Raw genomic sequence first — 13,541 nt, 5'->3', positions numbered from 1 at the left:
CAGCTGAGGTATTGTGAGTGCCACCGTCCAGCTGCCTAATCCTCCCTAACCTCCGGCTCTGCCCTGGCCCCGGAGAGTCAGACTGCTCGCGCCCGCCTGCAGGGGGTGGCACACAGCATAGTGAGCCACTCCACACGTGGCACCTGCACTCGCCAGGACCCACACCGCCTGGGCTGCTGTCTGCCTTGTCAGGACGAGGAGGACGCCAGACAGACGGGCAGGCAGACAGCTGGCTGACAGGGTGGGCACTGATCACATGCTTACGTGCCTGTGGTCCCTCACGCACCCTCACTAGCCTTGGCTCTGGGAAGCCTGTGCAGGAGGGGCTGGAGGGCCTGCTTTTCAAAAAAAGGGAAACGTTAAATGAGCCCAAACAGTGCATGCCACAATAGTTACAGACATAACAGATTTAACAATCATTAAGATATTGTGAATAATGATACTAGAATTCACCCCCTTTTCACTCACCATCTCCCCAAAATGCACCCAGACTGGAGGATCTTAGAGGTGAGGTGAACCAGATGTTCTACGAATACATTTTCTCATCATAAATAAGTGGGTATAGAAAATGAAAAAAGAGGGAAAGGATGTTTAATGATTTAGGTATGCTTGAACACCAAAATAAAGAGAGAAGCTTATAGGTGGATTTCCTTGAATATAGATGAATATTTCCCAAGTGAAATGCGTCAGTTCCAAGAACATATTAGAAATGATGACCAGATAAGATTTGCCCTCCGTAGGCAAGAATGATGCACCATCAGAAGATCTGGTAGTGTAACATTAATAGACTAAAGAAAATCTATGTGATGATTTCAGTAGATACAGAAATAGCCCTTTTTGGAGCTCAACATTTTTCATGATAAAAATTCCTAGACAAACCAGAACGTGGTATAGAAGAGGACGGGAAAACCCACCTCGTGGTGCAAACGTTCCTGTTGTGTTCCAGGTATCCATGTGTCTCATCTCACCATGGTGATGTTTGTATTTTATAAAACATCGTTTGATAATCATTAGAAAAAGAACCCAAGTCATGAGCCTTATAAATGGTGACCAAGTTTCTCATGTCACCTGCTGGCTCAGGACACTTTGCGAATAGTCATAAAAAACTAAACACGGGCCTTTCTGGAGGTTATGAATTCAGACCACAAAACAGGGAGGAAATGGTTGAAAAGCCAACCAGAAACAGTGCCTGATGTTTTTACTGCGAGTGACGTCACGCGAGTGACGTCATGCGAGTGACGTCGGCGTTCTTTTTGTTCTAGTCCCTCCACGGCTTCGCTCTGGTGGTGAGCGCGGAAGGGATGATCTTCTACGCGTCGGCCACGATCGTGGACTACCTGGGCTTCCACCAGGTAAGCACAGCGCCCCGTCTGCTGGGTTCAGTCCCGCTGCCTTGAAGGCGCGCTGTCTTCAAGGCGTGTGTGTGCTTAGTTGCTCAGTCCTGTCTGACTCTGCAACCCCGTGGACTGTAGCCCATCAGACTCCTCTGTCCGGGGAATTCTCCAGGCAAGAATACTGGAGTGGGTTGCCTTTCCTTCCCAACCCAGGGATCAAACCTGGGTCTCCTGCATTGCAGGCGGATTCTTTATTGTCTGAGCCACCCAGGACCTTGAACTTTTAAACTTCAAGGTTTAAAATGTCTCTAAAATCAAACTTTTTCTTTTTTTAAATCACCGACCTTTTGTCAGATGAGATTTTGCACACCTGGCTTTGTCTGAGGCTCAGGGTCATGGCGAGAGGCATGATGGTGTCTTGGGTGTTCCTGGTCTCAAAGCAGCGACTTCTGCGCCTGCAGCCCTACCTCTGCGTTCCTCGCTGCGAGAGGCTGGTCAGGGCCAGGGCAGGGACGTGTCCTGAGCTGCACTTCAGTGTCTCAAACCCCGGATGCGACATACAGTAGGATGCAGTGTGCTCCAGAACCGCTCTTGCTGGAGTGCGGATAGCTCGCCCAGAATGTTGCCCCGGGTCAGCACAGCCTGGACGATTCCAGACCTCAGGGCAGAGCAGGAACCTCAGGGCAGAGCAGGATGGAGTCCATCCAACCCTAGGTCCAAGGAGGCGGCTCAGTGAGAAGCCCCAGGAAAGGAAGTGGGACCTAGCTTGGCCTCTGGGAGGGAAAAGTCTCACGAGCAATCCCAGCCCAGAGTCAAACACTGGTAAAACCTCCTGGCTCTGCAACTTGGGCGGCTGGGGTCTGAGGACAAGCTGGGCACAAGTGTGGCCACCCCCCCCCCCAAAAAAAAAAACCTGTCCCCCACCCCAGCCCTCTGCAGGGAGCTCATAGCACAGGGTTATAAACTCCAGGAAGCCACCAACTGCCAGCCCTGGCACCTTCCCTGAGGAATTCAAGATAAAAACAGGTGGATTTGAGAGAGAACAAGACAGAACCTGGAAAAACCCAGAATACAGTGTGTCTGGGCTCAGGCCCTCCTCCGGGGGCACTTGACTATAGAGAATGACTGTAAGCTTAAAGACACAGGGTGAGCCAGAGAGAGCTGCAGGCACCGCGGGTGGAGGGCAGTGGGGCTGAGCCGGCCCTAGAGCACATTTGAGACCCCCTCGCCGGCAAGGCCACGGTGGCCCCTGGGAGGTGGACAGTCCACCAAGGGGCCCGCCCGCTGGTGTGCTTTCCTGGAGGCTGGAGACCACCCCGCGGAGCCGGGGCACCTCTGCGGGCCAGGCGAAACATTCGCAGCACCCGGGTCAGAGCCCAGCGAGGAAGGAGATGGGGGACAAGACGTGCAGTTAATACCGAAAATCCCAATGGGCCAGAAGCTACGGCCGCCGGCCGGCCTGGGTTCGGGGTTCGGGGAGAAGCCCGGAGGTCGGAGGTCGGGAGGCCTGCGGGCATCCGGCTCCGCCCCTTAGACGCCGGCCTTCCCCCGCAAGCTGCCAGACGGGCCTCCGGGCGCGCGCTCAGCGCCTCTCCACCTGCCTGCGTCCTGCGGGACCTCCTTCCATGGTCGCTCCGCGGAGGCCGCGCTCGCGGGGCCGGGCCCCTCTCGAGCAGCGCCCCTCTCCCAGGCCCGCCGGGGCGGAGCGAGGCCGTGGGCGCGACGATTCGGGTCCCAAGTAATGAAATCTTCCTCGCGCCGCTGGACGGTGTGTGCAGCATCTGGATCTAGAAAAATGTGATGTGGTCGCGTGTGCCCCTTGAGACTTTTCATTTTTTGCCCCAATCGCTGTTGCCTGAGTTGCTCTGTAAATTCTCGGGACACCCACACCACCTGCCTTTGACTGTGTAATTCGAAGGTCCCACCCCTGTGTTGGGTTTCTGTGGGAAATGCAGGTGCCCTGTAGAGACCCGATTCCAGGTCTGAACTTGCTAATTGGAGCTTTTGTTTTCTTGGAACTGGGTTATTTCCTCTGAAGTGTTAGAAGTTAAAAAAAAAAAAAAGTTTTGCCTTTTATTATAAGGAAATTGTTTCCAAATGCCATTAAATCAGGCAGTGCCTCTAGTTTATGTAAAACATTTCGTGAACATATTAGACCAGCCCTGTGCTATTATTGTCAGCTTCTTGGGCAAAGTGCTTTACAAAAAGTCAGGAACCAGCCGTTTCCTGTGGCAACCTGAGTGCATGGGCTCAGCATCTTGCATTTCAGTGCTCTTTGAGATGAACAAATAGGCTTTAGATGTATATTTTAGTTGCCCTTGGCCTCTGCTGCTACAAGACGTTGTCCATTCTCTCCGAGGTCTGCAGTGGGAGCGTCTCATCCCCAGGTGAATCAGGACGGATGTGAGGGCCTGTGGCAGGAAGCAGTTAAGGGCCCACGGGCATGGAGAGCGGATATACGCTCTCTCTGCACAAAAGACAAAGATGGTCACTACTGGAATGAGCTGTTTGTGAAAATGGCTGTGCTTTTATCCTCAACTCTGCGGAGGGTGGTTCGGAGCCAAGATGAGACGCTCTGACCTGACCAGAGCGGGCTTGTTCTGTGCTCTGTGAACAGCTGACACGTCACTCTCCCCTGCTTCGCAGATCCCCCACCATTTCTTCTTGACCTCGTTTGTAGGAATCAAACCCTAGACATTAGGAAAGACGAAGGGAAGCCAGGCTAACTGCCACGATCTCGGTTTTCTCATCCCAGAAAGTGTCGACATTTAAGTGTGTGTGTGTTAGTTGTTCATCTGTGTCCAACTCTTTGTGACTCCGTGCACAGTAACCCTCCGGGCTTCTCTAACACCTTCAGAGTCGCCTGATCTGCGATGCCTCCTTCAGCTCTGCTTGTCCTCCTCCAAGTCGATCTCCTCCTGTGTCAGTTAAGCCGCGGACCCACCCTTTGCAGCCGTTCGTGGATTATCTGAGGTGTGCGGAGACGGCAAATGGGGCAGCAGGGCGCCCCTGGGGTTCTGCTGAAACTCACCAGGGAATATGTGGACCACAGTGCCTACTTATTAGTCTACAGTGAGAAATACCAGCACTCAGACATCAGCACAGTTTTTTTCCTTTAATCAAAACCATGGAGGGGAAAATGCCATCCATCAAAGAAGGATGGAAAATTCCTAGTAATGAGTCAAGCAAATCATACATAGTACTTCCACTCAGAAAATATAAAGCATTATTTAAAGAAATTTAAAGATCCAGAGCATCGAAGAATTGATGCTTCCTAATTGTGGTGCTGAAGAAGACTCTTGAGAGTCCCTTGGACAGCAAGGAGATCCAACCAGTCAGTCCTAAAGGAAATCAGTCCCGAATATTCATTGGAAGGACTGATGCTGAAGCTGAAGCTCCAATACTTTGGCCACTAGATGCAAAGAGCTGACTCACTGGAAAAGACCCTGATGCTGGGAAAGATTGAAGGCAGGAGGAGAAGGGGGCGACAGAGGATGAGATGGTTGGATGGCATCACCAACTCAGTGGACATGAGTTTGAGTAGGCTCCAGGAGACAGGGAAAGACAGGGAGGCCTGGTGTGCTGCAGTCCATGGGGTCGCAAAGAGTCGGGCATGACTTAGCAACTGAACAACAAGAAAATGGAAAGATATGCTGTGAATGGAGGACTTAACATTATTATCATAAAGGTGACAGATCAAGTTATAGAGTAACTGGCATCCCTGGTGGCTCAGTGGAAAAGAATCCACCTGCCAATGCAGGAGGCACAGGTTCAATCCCTAGGTCAGGAAGATCCCTGAAGAAGGAAATGGCAACCCAGTCCAGTCTTCTTGCTTGAGGAATCCCATGGACAGAGGAGCCTGGCGGGCTATAGTCCATGGTGTCTCTAAGAGTCAGGCACAGCTTAGCGACGTAACAACCACACCAAAGAACAAGCACTGTGCTTTTCTGGGAGGAAATTGGACAAGCTGATTGGAAATGCAGAGACCTGAGCAAACCCAGCACCATGGGAGAGGGCATCAATGGTCTCTGGGACATACACTCCCAGACACGGCACCTCATGTCCAGCTCAGTGGCTGAGACCAGTGGGGTTGGTGCAAAGAAGGACACACGGCCTCGTAAGACAGGGGAGGTTCACAGCAGATTTTGGTTCACAGTGAAGCCGAAGTTGCCAGGAGGTGGGCAGGTGCTGGTCTTGTCAGTAAATGGTGCCTCATGGACTGGATCCTCTTGAAAAAAATGAATCTTGACACCTGCCTCACACCACACAGAGTCAGTGGTAGATGGTGGAAGTTTCTAGAAGATGACAGGGCAGAGTCAGGAGGTATCTGAGGAACAAACACACAGAGAGGACAGAAGCCCTAGAGCCCCGACCATGAGGACAGACTGACAGATCAGGCCGTGTCAGAGCCACGAGGAGCACAGCAGGAGTGGGAAGACGTCTGCCAAGGAGTCCACCCAAGACAGGACTCCCACCCGGGAGGGTGCAGAAGGTGACAGGGCAGCCAGGCGGCCCCGTGGAGATTCGAGAGGACGGCAGCAGCAGGCGGTGTGCATGCGTACATTCATCTGAAGACCAATAAACCTGTGGGAAGGCGCTCCGCTTCGTTAGTCCTCCTGATGTGCCGATTGAACACTAAACAGAAATTGTGACGTGGGGACGCACGGCTCACAAAGAACGCGGAGCGCCTGGGCTCGCACACGGCTGGAGCAGGTGTGATTGCACGCTCACTCTGGCGGCTGGCGGCGTGCTCTGCTGGGGCTGAGGCCCTGTCCACCCCATGGCCCACATTCCAGGCCGGGGTGCAGGCTCAGCAGAACCGCCCTGGAAGACACAGCAGCCGTGCCGGTGAGAGGCCCAGACGGCAGGGAGGGACTCCCCAGCGGCCTCCCCAGAGCCACACCACAGAGGGGCTGAACCACTGCTTCAGGCACCAGGGACCGCGCCACCATCGTGAGATGGCACAGAGGGCACAGGGCTCCGTTTGAGAACAGAACCAGCCCGGGGTGCGGGGTCTGTGCCGTGGTCGCCTCCACAGAGGGCGGAGGGAAGGGTTCTGAGTCCTGACTGGGTGGGGAAGCTGCGTGACTATGATGTGGGCACGTTTCACATTCTGTGTTACACCTGCATCACTAAACTGCATGAGGAGAGCTTCACTATGGGACATGCCCTTATGACTCTAGAACCTCCAGGTGAGGGGAGCCGCCAGATGAGGGGAGCTTCCAGGTGAAGGGGAGCCTCTAGGTGAGGGGAGCTTCCAGGTGAGGGGAGCCTCCAGGTGAGGGGAGCCTCCAGGTGAGGGGGCCTCCAGGTGAAGGGGCCTCCAGTTGAGGGGTGACTTCAGGTGAGGGGTGACTTCAGGTGAGGAGGGGCTCCAGGTGAGGGGTGACATCAGGTAAGGGGGGCTCCAGGTGAGGGGGAGCCTCCAGGTGAGAGGGGAGCCGTCAGGTGAGGGGGAGTCATCAGGTGAGGGGGGCCTCCAGGTGAGGGGAGCCTCCAGTTGAAGGGTGACATCAGGTGAGGGGTGACTTCAGGTGAGGAGGGCCTCCAGGTGAGGGGAGCCTCCAGGTGAGGGGGGCCTCCAGGTGAGGGGAGCCTCCAGGTGAGGGGTGACTTCAGGTGAGGGGGGGCTCCAGGTGAGGGGGAGCCTCCAGGTGAGAGGGAGCCTCCAGGTGGGCACCATGTCTCCTCGGGCTCCTCTTGTAACTGTGGCCCTTGAATGTCAAACAGGTAACCCCAGGAAGGTAGAAAATGAGTGTGATTGTAACTCGAAGGCTAAACTCTAATCATGTGCGCACACTCGCCCCCACAGTCTAAGACACAGGTTTCACAGAAAGAAGCAGACGCTAAGGTCAGAAATGCTGTAGTCCTTGGTCAGTGTTGTCCAGGGCTCTGGCATGAATGAGGACTCACGGGGACGGGGACACACCAGACCCCTCCTGCTGACACCTGCAGCACCTTCTGATTCTCATGCACCTGGAGGCCCCCTCACCTGGAGCCCCCCCTCACCTGGAGGCCCCCTCACCTGGAGCCCCCCCTCACCTGGAGGCCCCCTCACCTGGAGGCCCCCCTCACCTGGAGGCTCCCCCTCACATAGAGGCTCCCCCTCACCTGGAGCCCCCCCTCACCTGGAGGCTCTTCCCTCACCTTGTGGCCCCCCATCCACTCTGAGTGAGGTTGCCTATTACCTCCTAAGAAGGTAGCCTCCTTTGTGAAGCCCTGATCCTCAGGAACTTTTACTCCATCTGGTTTTTACAGTGACCCAGTTGAGAAACAACTGAAACTCAGCAGTGGGCCAGTTGAAGGGGCCGAGGGGCTTCTGCGGGACGGGGGTCCCAGGGGTTAATGAGCGGTGCCGTTCAGTTCAGATGGGAAGACGTGCACCAGCCTCGGTGTTTGTCGACACTCTGGATGGTTTCACCAACAGTACCGACAATCGAGTCCGCTGAGATCTGCCTTCATAGCCCGAGGCAGGGCCTTGGTGCCCCGGACTGCGGGGTCCCAGCGTGGACCTGGGCAGTGGGGCAGCGCTCAGGGCCTGAGCAGGTGGGGGGACCCAGGACCAGAGAGAGGGCTGTGGGTCAGAGTCCTTGCAACATCCTGCGGGGGCAGCGGTCAGGCCAGGGGACCCCAGCCCAGCCCTGTCTCACCGTACAGGTGTGCTTCCCTAATTAACTTTGTGATCCGAGTGTAACAAAGAGGCTGGAAGGTGACCAGACATAAGCACACAGCTCGATGCAGTTGGAGTCAGCTTTGAACAGTGGGAATCTTGATCCCAAATGAAGTTTGATCTCTGAGCCCTTGATCTGCCCCTGGAGGCACCGCCTGGCCTGGGGGGGCACTTTGTGGGCTGGACGCCTGGACTCCAGGCAGTGTTGGTTGCCTCCTGTGGGGAGGGACTTTCTCTTCACGGCTGTGACTTGCCTTTGACAGATGGATGAGATGTTTTTGTGGTCATTAACCCTGGAATACAGTGTGGACATTCCCTTGGGGTAAGGCTAAAATGACTGACTCATGTTCCAGACAGATGTGATGCACCAGAATATTTATGACTACATCCACGTGGATGACCGCCAGGACTTCTGCCGGCAGCTGCACTGGGCCATGGACCCTCCCCAGGCAGGGTGCGGGCAGCCACTACTCTCGGAGACAGGTGGGTCCTGGGGGCCCTGGTCTGATGCAGACTCGGAGGCTCCTGAGACACGTGGACGCCTCCGCAGCGGTTGCCCCTTTCCCCCTCATCCTGTTGAAGCGGCATTGACACTCCTTCCTCCTCGGAGACCTCCTCCCATGCCCCCTCCCATCTCAGGCGGTTTCCCCAGGGGGCTCTCTGGCTCCCAGGGCACCTGTGTCTCCTGCTCTGTAGGGTGTGAGGCCCAGAAGCCAGGGACCCTGTCTCTAGTTTTGCAAATGCCCCCTCAGATGCACATCTTCTAGGAAATTCTCTCCACCTACCTGAGATTTACCCGAAACAGTCTCCCAAATGTTGCTGTCTGTTCAGGGAGGTTGCCCCCTGTGGGCAGGACCCCCGAGGTGTCCCAGATCTGTGGCCCCTGCCTAGTGGACATGCCAGGCAGGCGCCCAGGTCCCTGAGATGGCAGAGCAGGTGGGAGCTCGGGGGGCAGGGTGAGTGGCCGCCCCTGGGGTGCAGTGCAGGGAAACAGGGTCCTGGGTCTACCATACATTCCCCACGGCGGTCAGGAACTCCAGGAGTTTCCGGCACGCCTTCACACGGCAGCGCGTGTCGCCTTCTACAGGCAGAGGAGATGCAGTGCCAGGCGCCGGCCAGCTTCACAAGCTCAGAGCAAAAGCCCAAGCTAACAGACACTCACAAGGGGCCAGTGGGGGCAGTGCTCCGGGAGGGAGGCCTGTGCGTTACGTGCCAGAGCTGCTGTTGGCACCACGAATTTGCTGACCAGGGTGTGTTTCTGCTTTCTCCCTGGTACCCGCCGTCTGTGCCCAGGAGAGGATGCCGTCCTGGGGAGGCTGCTCCGGGCCCAGGAGGGGGGCGCAGACCCGCCCACCGAGTACTCGGCCTTCCTGACACGCTGCTTCATCTGCCGCGTGCGCTGCCTGCTGGACAGCACCTCGGGCTTCCTGGTGAGTGAGAGGGTGGGGATGGCACCTGGGGGCCTCCTGGTGAGTGAGAGGGTGCAGGATGGCACCTCGGGGCTCCTGGTGAGTGAGAGGGTGGGGATGGCACCTGGGGGCCTCCTGGTGAGTGAGAGGGTGCAGGATGGCACCTCGGGATTCCTGGTGAGTGAGAGGGTGGGGATGGCACCTGGGGGCCTCCTGGTGAGTGAGAGGGTGCAGGATGGCACCTCGGGGCTCCTGGTGAGTGAGAGGGTGGGGATGGCACCTGGGGGCCTCCTGGTGAGTGAGAGGGTGCAGGATGGCACCTCGGGATTCCTGGTGAGTGAGAGGGTGGGGATGGCACCTGGGGGCCTCCTGGTGAGTGAGAGGGTGCAGGACGGCACCTCGGGCTTCCTGGTGAGTGAGAGGGTGCAGGATGGCACCTCAGGGATCCTGGTGAGTGAGAGGGTAGGGATGGCACCTGGGGGCTCCTGGTGAATGAGAGAGTGCAGGATGGCACCTTGGGCTTCCTGGTGAGTGAGAGGGTGGGGATGGCACTTTAGGGCTCCTGGCAAGTGAGAGGGTGGGGACGGCACCTCGGGCTTCCTGGTGAGTGAGAGGGTACAGGATGGCACCTCGGGCTTCCTGGTGAGTGAGTGAGTGGGGATGGCACCTGGGGGCTCCTGGTGAATGAGAGAGTGCAGGATGTCACCTTGGGCTTCCTGGTGAGTGAGAGGGTGGGGATGGCATCTGGGGGCCTCCTGGTGAGTGAGAGGGTGCAGGATGGCACCTGGGGGCCTCCTGGTGAGTGAGAGGGTGCAGGATGGCACCTCAGGGCTCCTGGTGAGTGAGTGGGTGGGGATGGCACCTCAGGGCTCCTGGTGAGTGAGAGGGTGGGGATGGCACCTCAGGGCTCCTGGTGAGTGAGTGGGTGGGGATGACACCTCGGGGCTCCTGGTGAGTGAGAAGGTCCAGGATGGCACCTGGGCTTCCTAATGAGTGACAGGGTGCAGGATGGCACCTGGAGCTCCTGGTGAGTGAGAGTGCGCAGGATGGCACCTCGGGCTTCTGGTGAGTGAAAGGGTGCAGGATGGCACCTGGGGCTCCTGGTGAGTAAGAGGGTGGGGAGGGCACCTCAGGCTTCCTGGTGAGTGAGAGGGTGCAGGGTGGCACCTCGGGCTTCCTGGTGAGTGAGAGGGTGGGGATGGCACCTTGGGGCTCCTGGTGAGTGAGAGGGTGGGGACGGCACCTCAGGGCTCCTGGTGAGTGAGAGAGTGCAGGGTGGCACCTGGGGCTACTGGTGAGTGAGTGGGTGCAGAATGGCACCTCGGGCTTCCTGGTGAGTGAGTGGCTGTAAGGTGGCACCTCGGGCTTCCTGGTGAGTGAGAGGGTGCAGGGTGGCACCTCAGGGCTCCTGGTGAGTGAGAGGGTGGGGATGGCACCTGGGGCTCCTGATGAGAGAGTGGGTGCAGAATGGCACCTCAGGCTTCCTGGTGAGAGAGTGGCTGCAGGGCCAGTGCTGCGTGAGTCCAGGCCTGGGCCTGGCACAGGGCTCCAAGGTCCATGGGAACAGTTGGCGAAGCAAGGGGTGGGGTGTAGGTGCCTTGCAGGGAGGGGGGATCTGGCCTCGATGGGGCAGGGCTGAGTCACGGCAGGTTAATGAGAATGAAGTGGGGCATCTTCAGGGGTGACACCCCCCCACCCCTGCTCATCCTTTATTCAGGCGGTTGGTTGGTTGTCCAGAAGGCCTTTTGTTTTGATCATACTTGGTTGACTCATTGGAAAAGACTCTGATGCTGGGAGGGATTGGGGGCAGGAGGAGAAGGGGACAACAGAGGATGACATGGCTGGATGGCATCACTGACTCGATGGACGTGAGTCTGAGTGAACTCCAGGAGTTGGTGATAGACAGGGAGGCCTGGTGTGCTGTGATTCATGGGGTCGCAAAGAGTCGGACACGACTGAGCAACTGATCTGATCTGATCTGAAGATGATTTTTGTTCCACATGATGTAGATAGATTTTACCTAACACTGAGGCAGAGGTTGAAACCTAGGTTGAAGTGAAGCCATGTCTGAAGCACAGAGTAGAGAAAACGAGCACAGAACTCAGTTTAGAGTGTCTTGTCATATTTCCCACAAGGCTGGCCACGGCACATGCAGGGAAGGGCTCTGGAGTAGGGACTGAGGCTCCAAGTACGGGGTGGGGTGGGCAGCTCAGATCCCAGGCTCACCCCAGCCCCCCTGCCTGCGTTCAGCCTGCTCACACCCAGCGGCCAGGGCTGCCCCCGAGAGCCCTTGTCGAAACCTCAGGACATGCAGTTGATGTTGGGTTTTTAGCTCTAAGTCAGCCATGGCAGGAATTTTCACACCAAAGAAACTGTCCAGTGCCACAGATCAGAGCTTTTCCCCCAGAGCTGGATGTAAGCTGTCCCAGCATGGCCAGAAACTGCTCCACACCAAGCTCGTGGCCAGCACACATAGAGAATTTCAGGCATTTGTTCACCCCATAAATTCATGCACAGATGGAGAGATGGAAAGATAGGTGGGTGGATGGAGGGAGGGACAGATGGAGGGATGGAGGGAGAGACTGACTGACAAGTGAGGGGCAAGAAGAGCGTGCAGCGTTACTTGTCCACACAGGGCAGGGTGCCCTGAAGCCATGCGAACTTACTCAGTTACAGATCAACTTTTCATCATAGAGAGAGCTTTTATTTTCTTTATCACACACTCCAGAGTTACTATCTGGCTTTTTAATTCTCACCAAATGCTCACAAGGCATCCAAGTCTATGCCCTAACCACTAATGCTGAAAGAGCTAAAGTTAAATGGTTCTATGATGACGTACAAGGCCTTCTAGAACTAACACCAAAAAGAGATGTCCTTTTCATCACAGGGGGCTGGAATGCAAAAATAAGAAGTCAAGAAATACCTGGAGGAACAGGCAAGTTTGTTCTTGGAGTATAAAATGAAGCAGGGCAAGGGCTAACAGAGTTTTGCCAAGAGAACGCACTGGCCATAGCAAACACCCTCTTCCAACAACACAAGAGAAGACTCTATACATGGACATCACCAGATGGTCAATACCGAAATCAGATTGATTATATTCTTTGCAGCCAAAGATGGAGAAGCTCTATACAGTCAGCAGAAACAAGACCAGGAGCTGACTGTGGCTTAGATCATGAAGTCCTTCTTGCCAAATTCAGACTTAAATTGAAGAAAGTATGGAAACCACTAGACCATTCAGGTATGACCTAAATCAAATCCCTTATAGTTATACAGTGGAAGTCACAAATAGATTACAGGGATTAGATCTGATAGACAGAGTGCCTGAAGAAGTATGGATGGAGGTTCATGACACTGTACAGGAGGCAGTGATCAAGACCATCCCCCCCCCAAAAAAAATGCAAAAAGGCAAAATGATTGTCTGAGGAGGCCTTACAAATAGCTGAGAAAAAAGAGAAGCAAAACGCAAAGGAGAAAATGAAAGATATACCCATCTGAATGCAGAGTTGCAAAGAATAGCAAGGAGAGGTAAGAAAGCCTTCCTCAGTGATCAATGTAAAGAAATAGAGGAAAACAATAGAATGGGAAAGACTAGAGATCTCTTTAGGAAAATTAGAGATACCAAGGGAACATTTCATGCAAAGATGGGCATAAAGGACAGAAATGGTATGGACCTAACAGAAGCAGAAAATATTAAGAAGAGGTGGCAAGAATACACAGAACTGTACAAAAAATATCTTCACGACCAAGATAATCACGATCACTATGACTGTGATCACTCACCTAGAGCCAGACATCCTGGAATGTGAAGTCAAGTGGGCCTTAAGAAGCATCACTACAAACAAAGCTAGTGGAGGTGATGGAATTCCAGTTGAGCTATTTCAAATCCTGAAAGATGATGCTGTGAAAGTGCTGCGCTCAATATGCCAATAAATTTGGAAAACTCAGCAGTGGCCACAGGACTGGAAAAGGTCAGTTTTCATTCCAATCCCAAAGAAAGGCAATGCCAAAGAATGCTCAAACTACAGCACAATTGCACTCGTCTCACATGCTAGTAAAGTAATGCTCAAAATTCTCCAAGCCAGGCTTCAGCAGTACGTGAACCATGAACTTCCAGTTGTTCAAGCTGGT

At 55.0% G+C, this 13,541-nt stretch overlaps 1 protein-coding gene across 1 annotated transcript in view; it reads left to right on the top strand.

Annotated features, from left to right (window-relative positions):
- The window catches only part of AHRR (aryl hydrocarbon receptor repressor), a 78,519-nt gene that overhangs the window by 54,307 nt on the left and 10,671 nt on the right, over positions 1–13,541 (top strand). Inside the window, exons 4-6 of the mRNA XM_019982723.2 lie at positions 1,263–1,352; positions 8,358–8,487; positions 9,298–9,434. Of these exons, the coding sequence (XP_019838282.1) occupies positions 1,263–1,352; positions 8,358–8,487; positions 9,298–9,434 (357 nt within the window). The remainder of the gene's footprint in view (positions 1–1,262; positions 1,353–8,357; positions 8,488–9,297; positions 9,435–13,541) is intronic.

Source organism: Bos indicus, chromosome 20, assembly GCF_029378745.1.
Source record: "Bos indicus isolate NIAB-ARS_2022 breed Sahiwal x Tharparkar chromosome 20, NIAB-ARS_B.indTharparkar_mat_pri_1.0, whole genome shotgun sequence".
In the NCBI taxonomy this organism is placed as follows: domain Eukaryota; kingdom Metazoa; phylum Chordata; class Mammalia; order Artiodactyla; family Bovidae; genus Bos; species Bos indicus.
The sequence above is the reverse complement of the archived record's forward strand: the minus strand, read 5'-3'. Positions and strand labels throughout refer to the sequence as shown.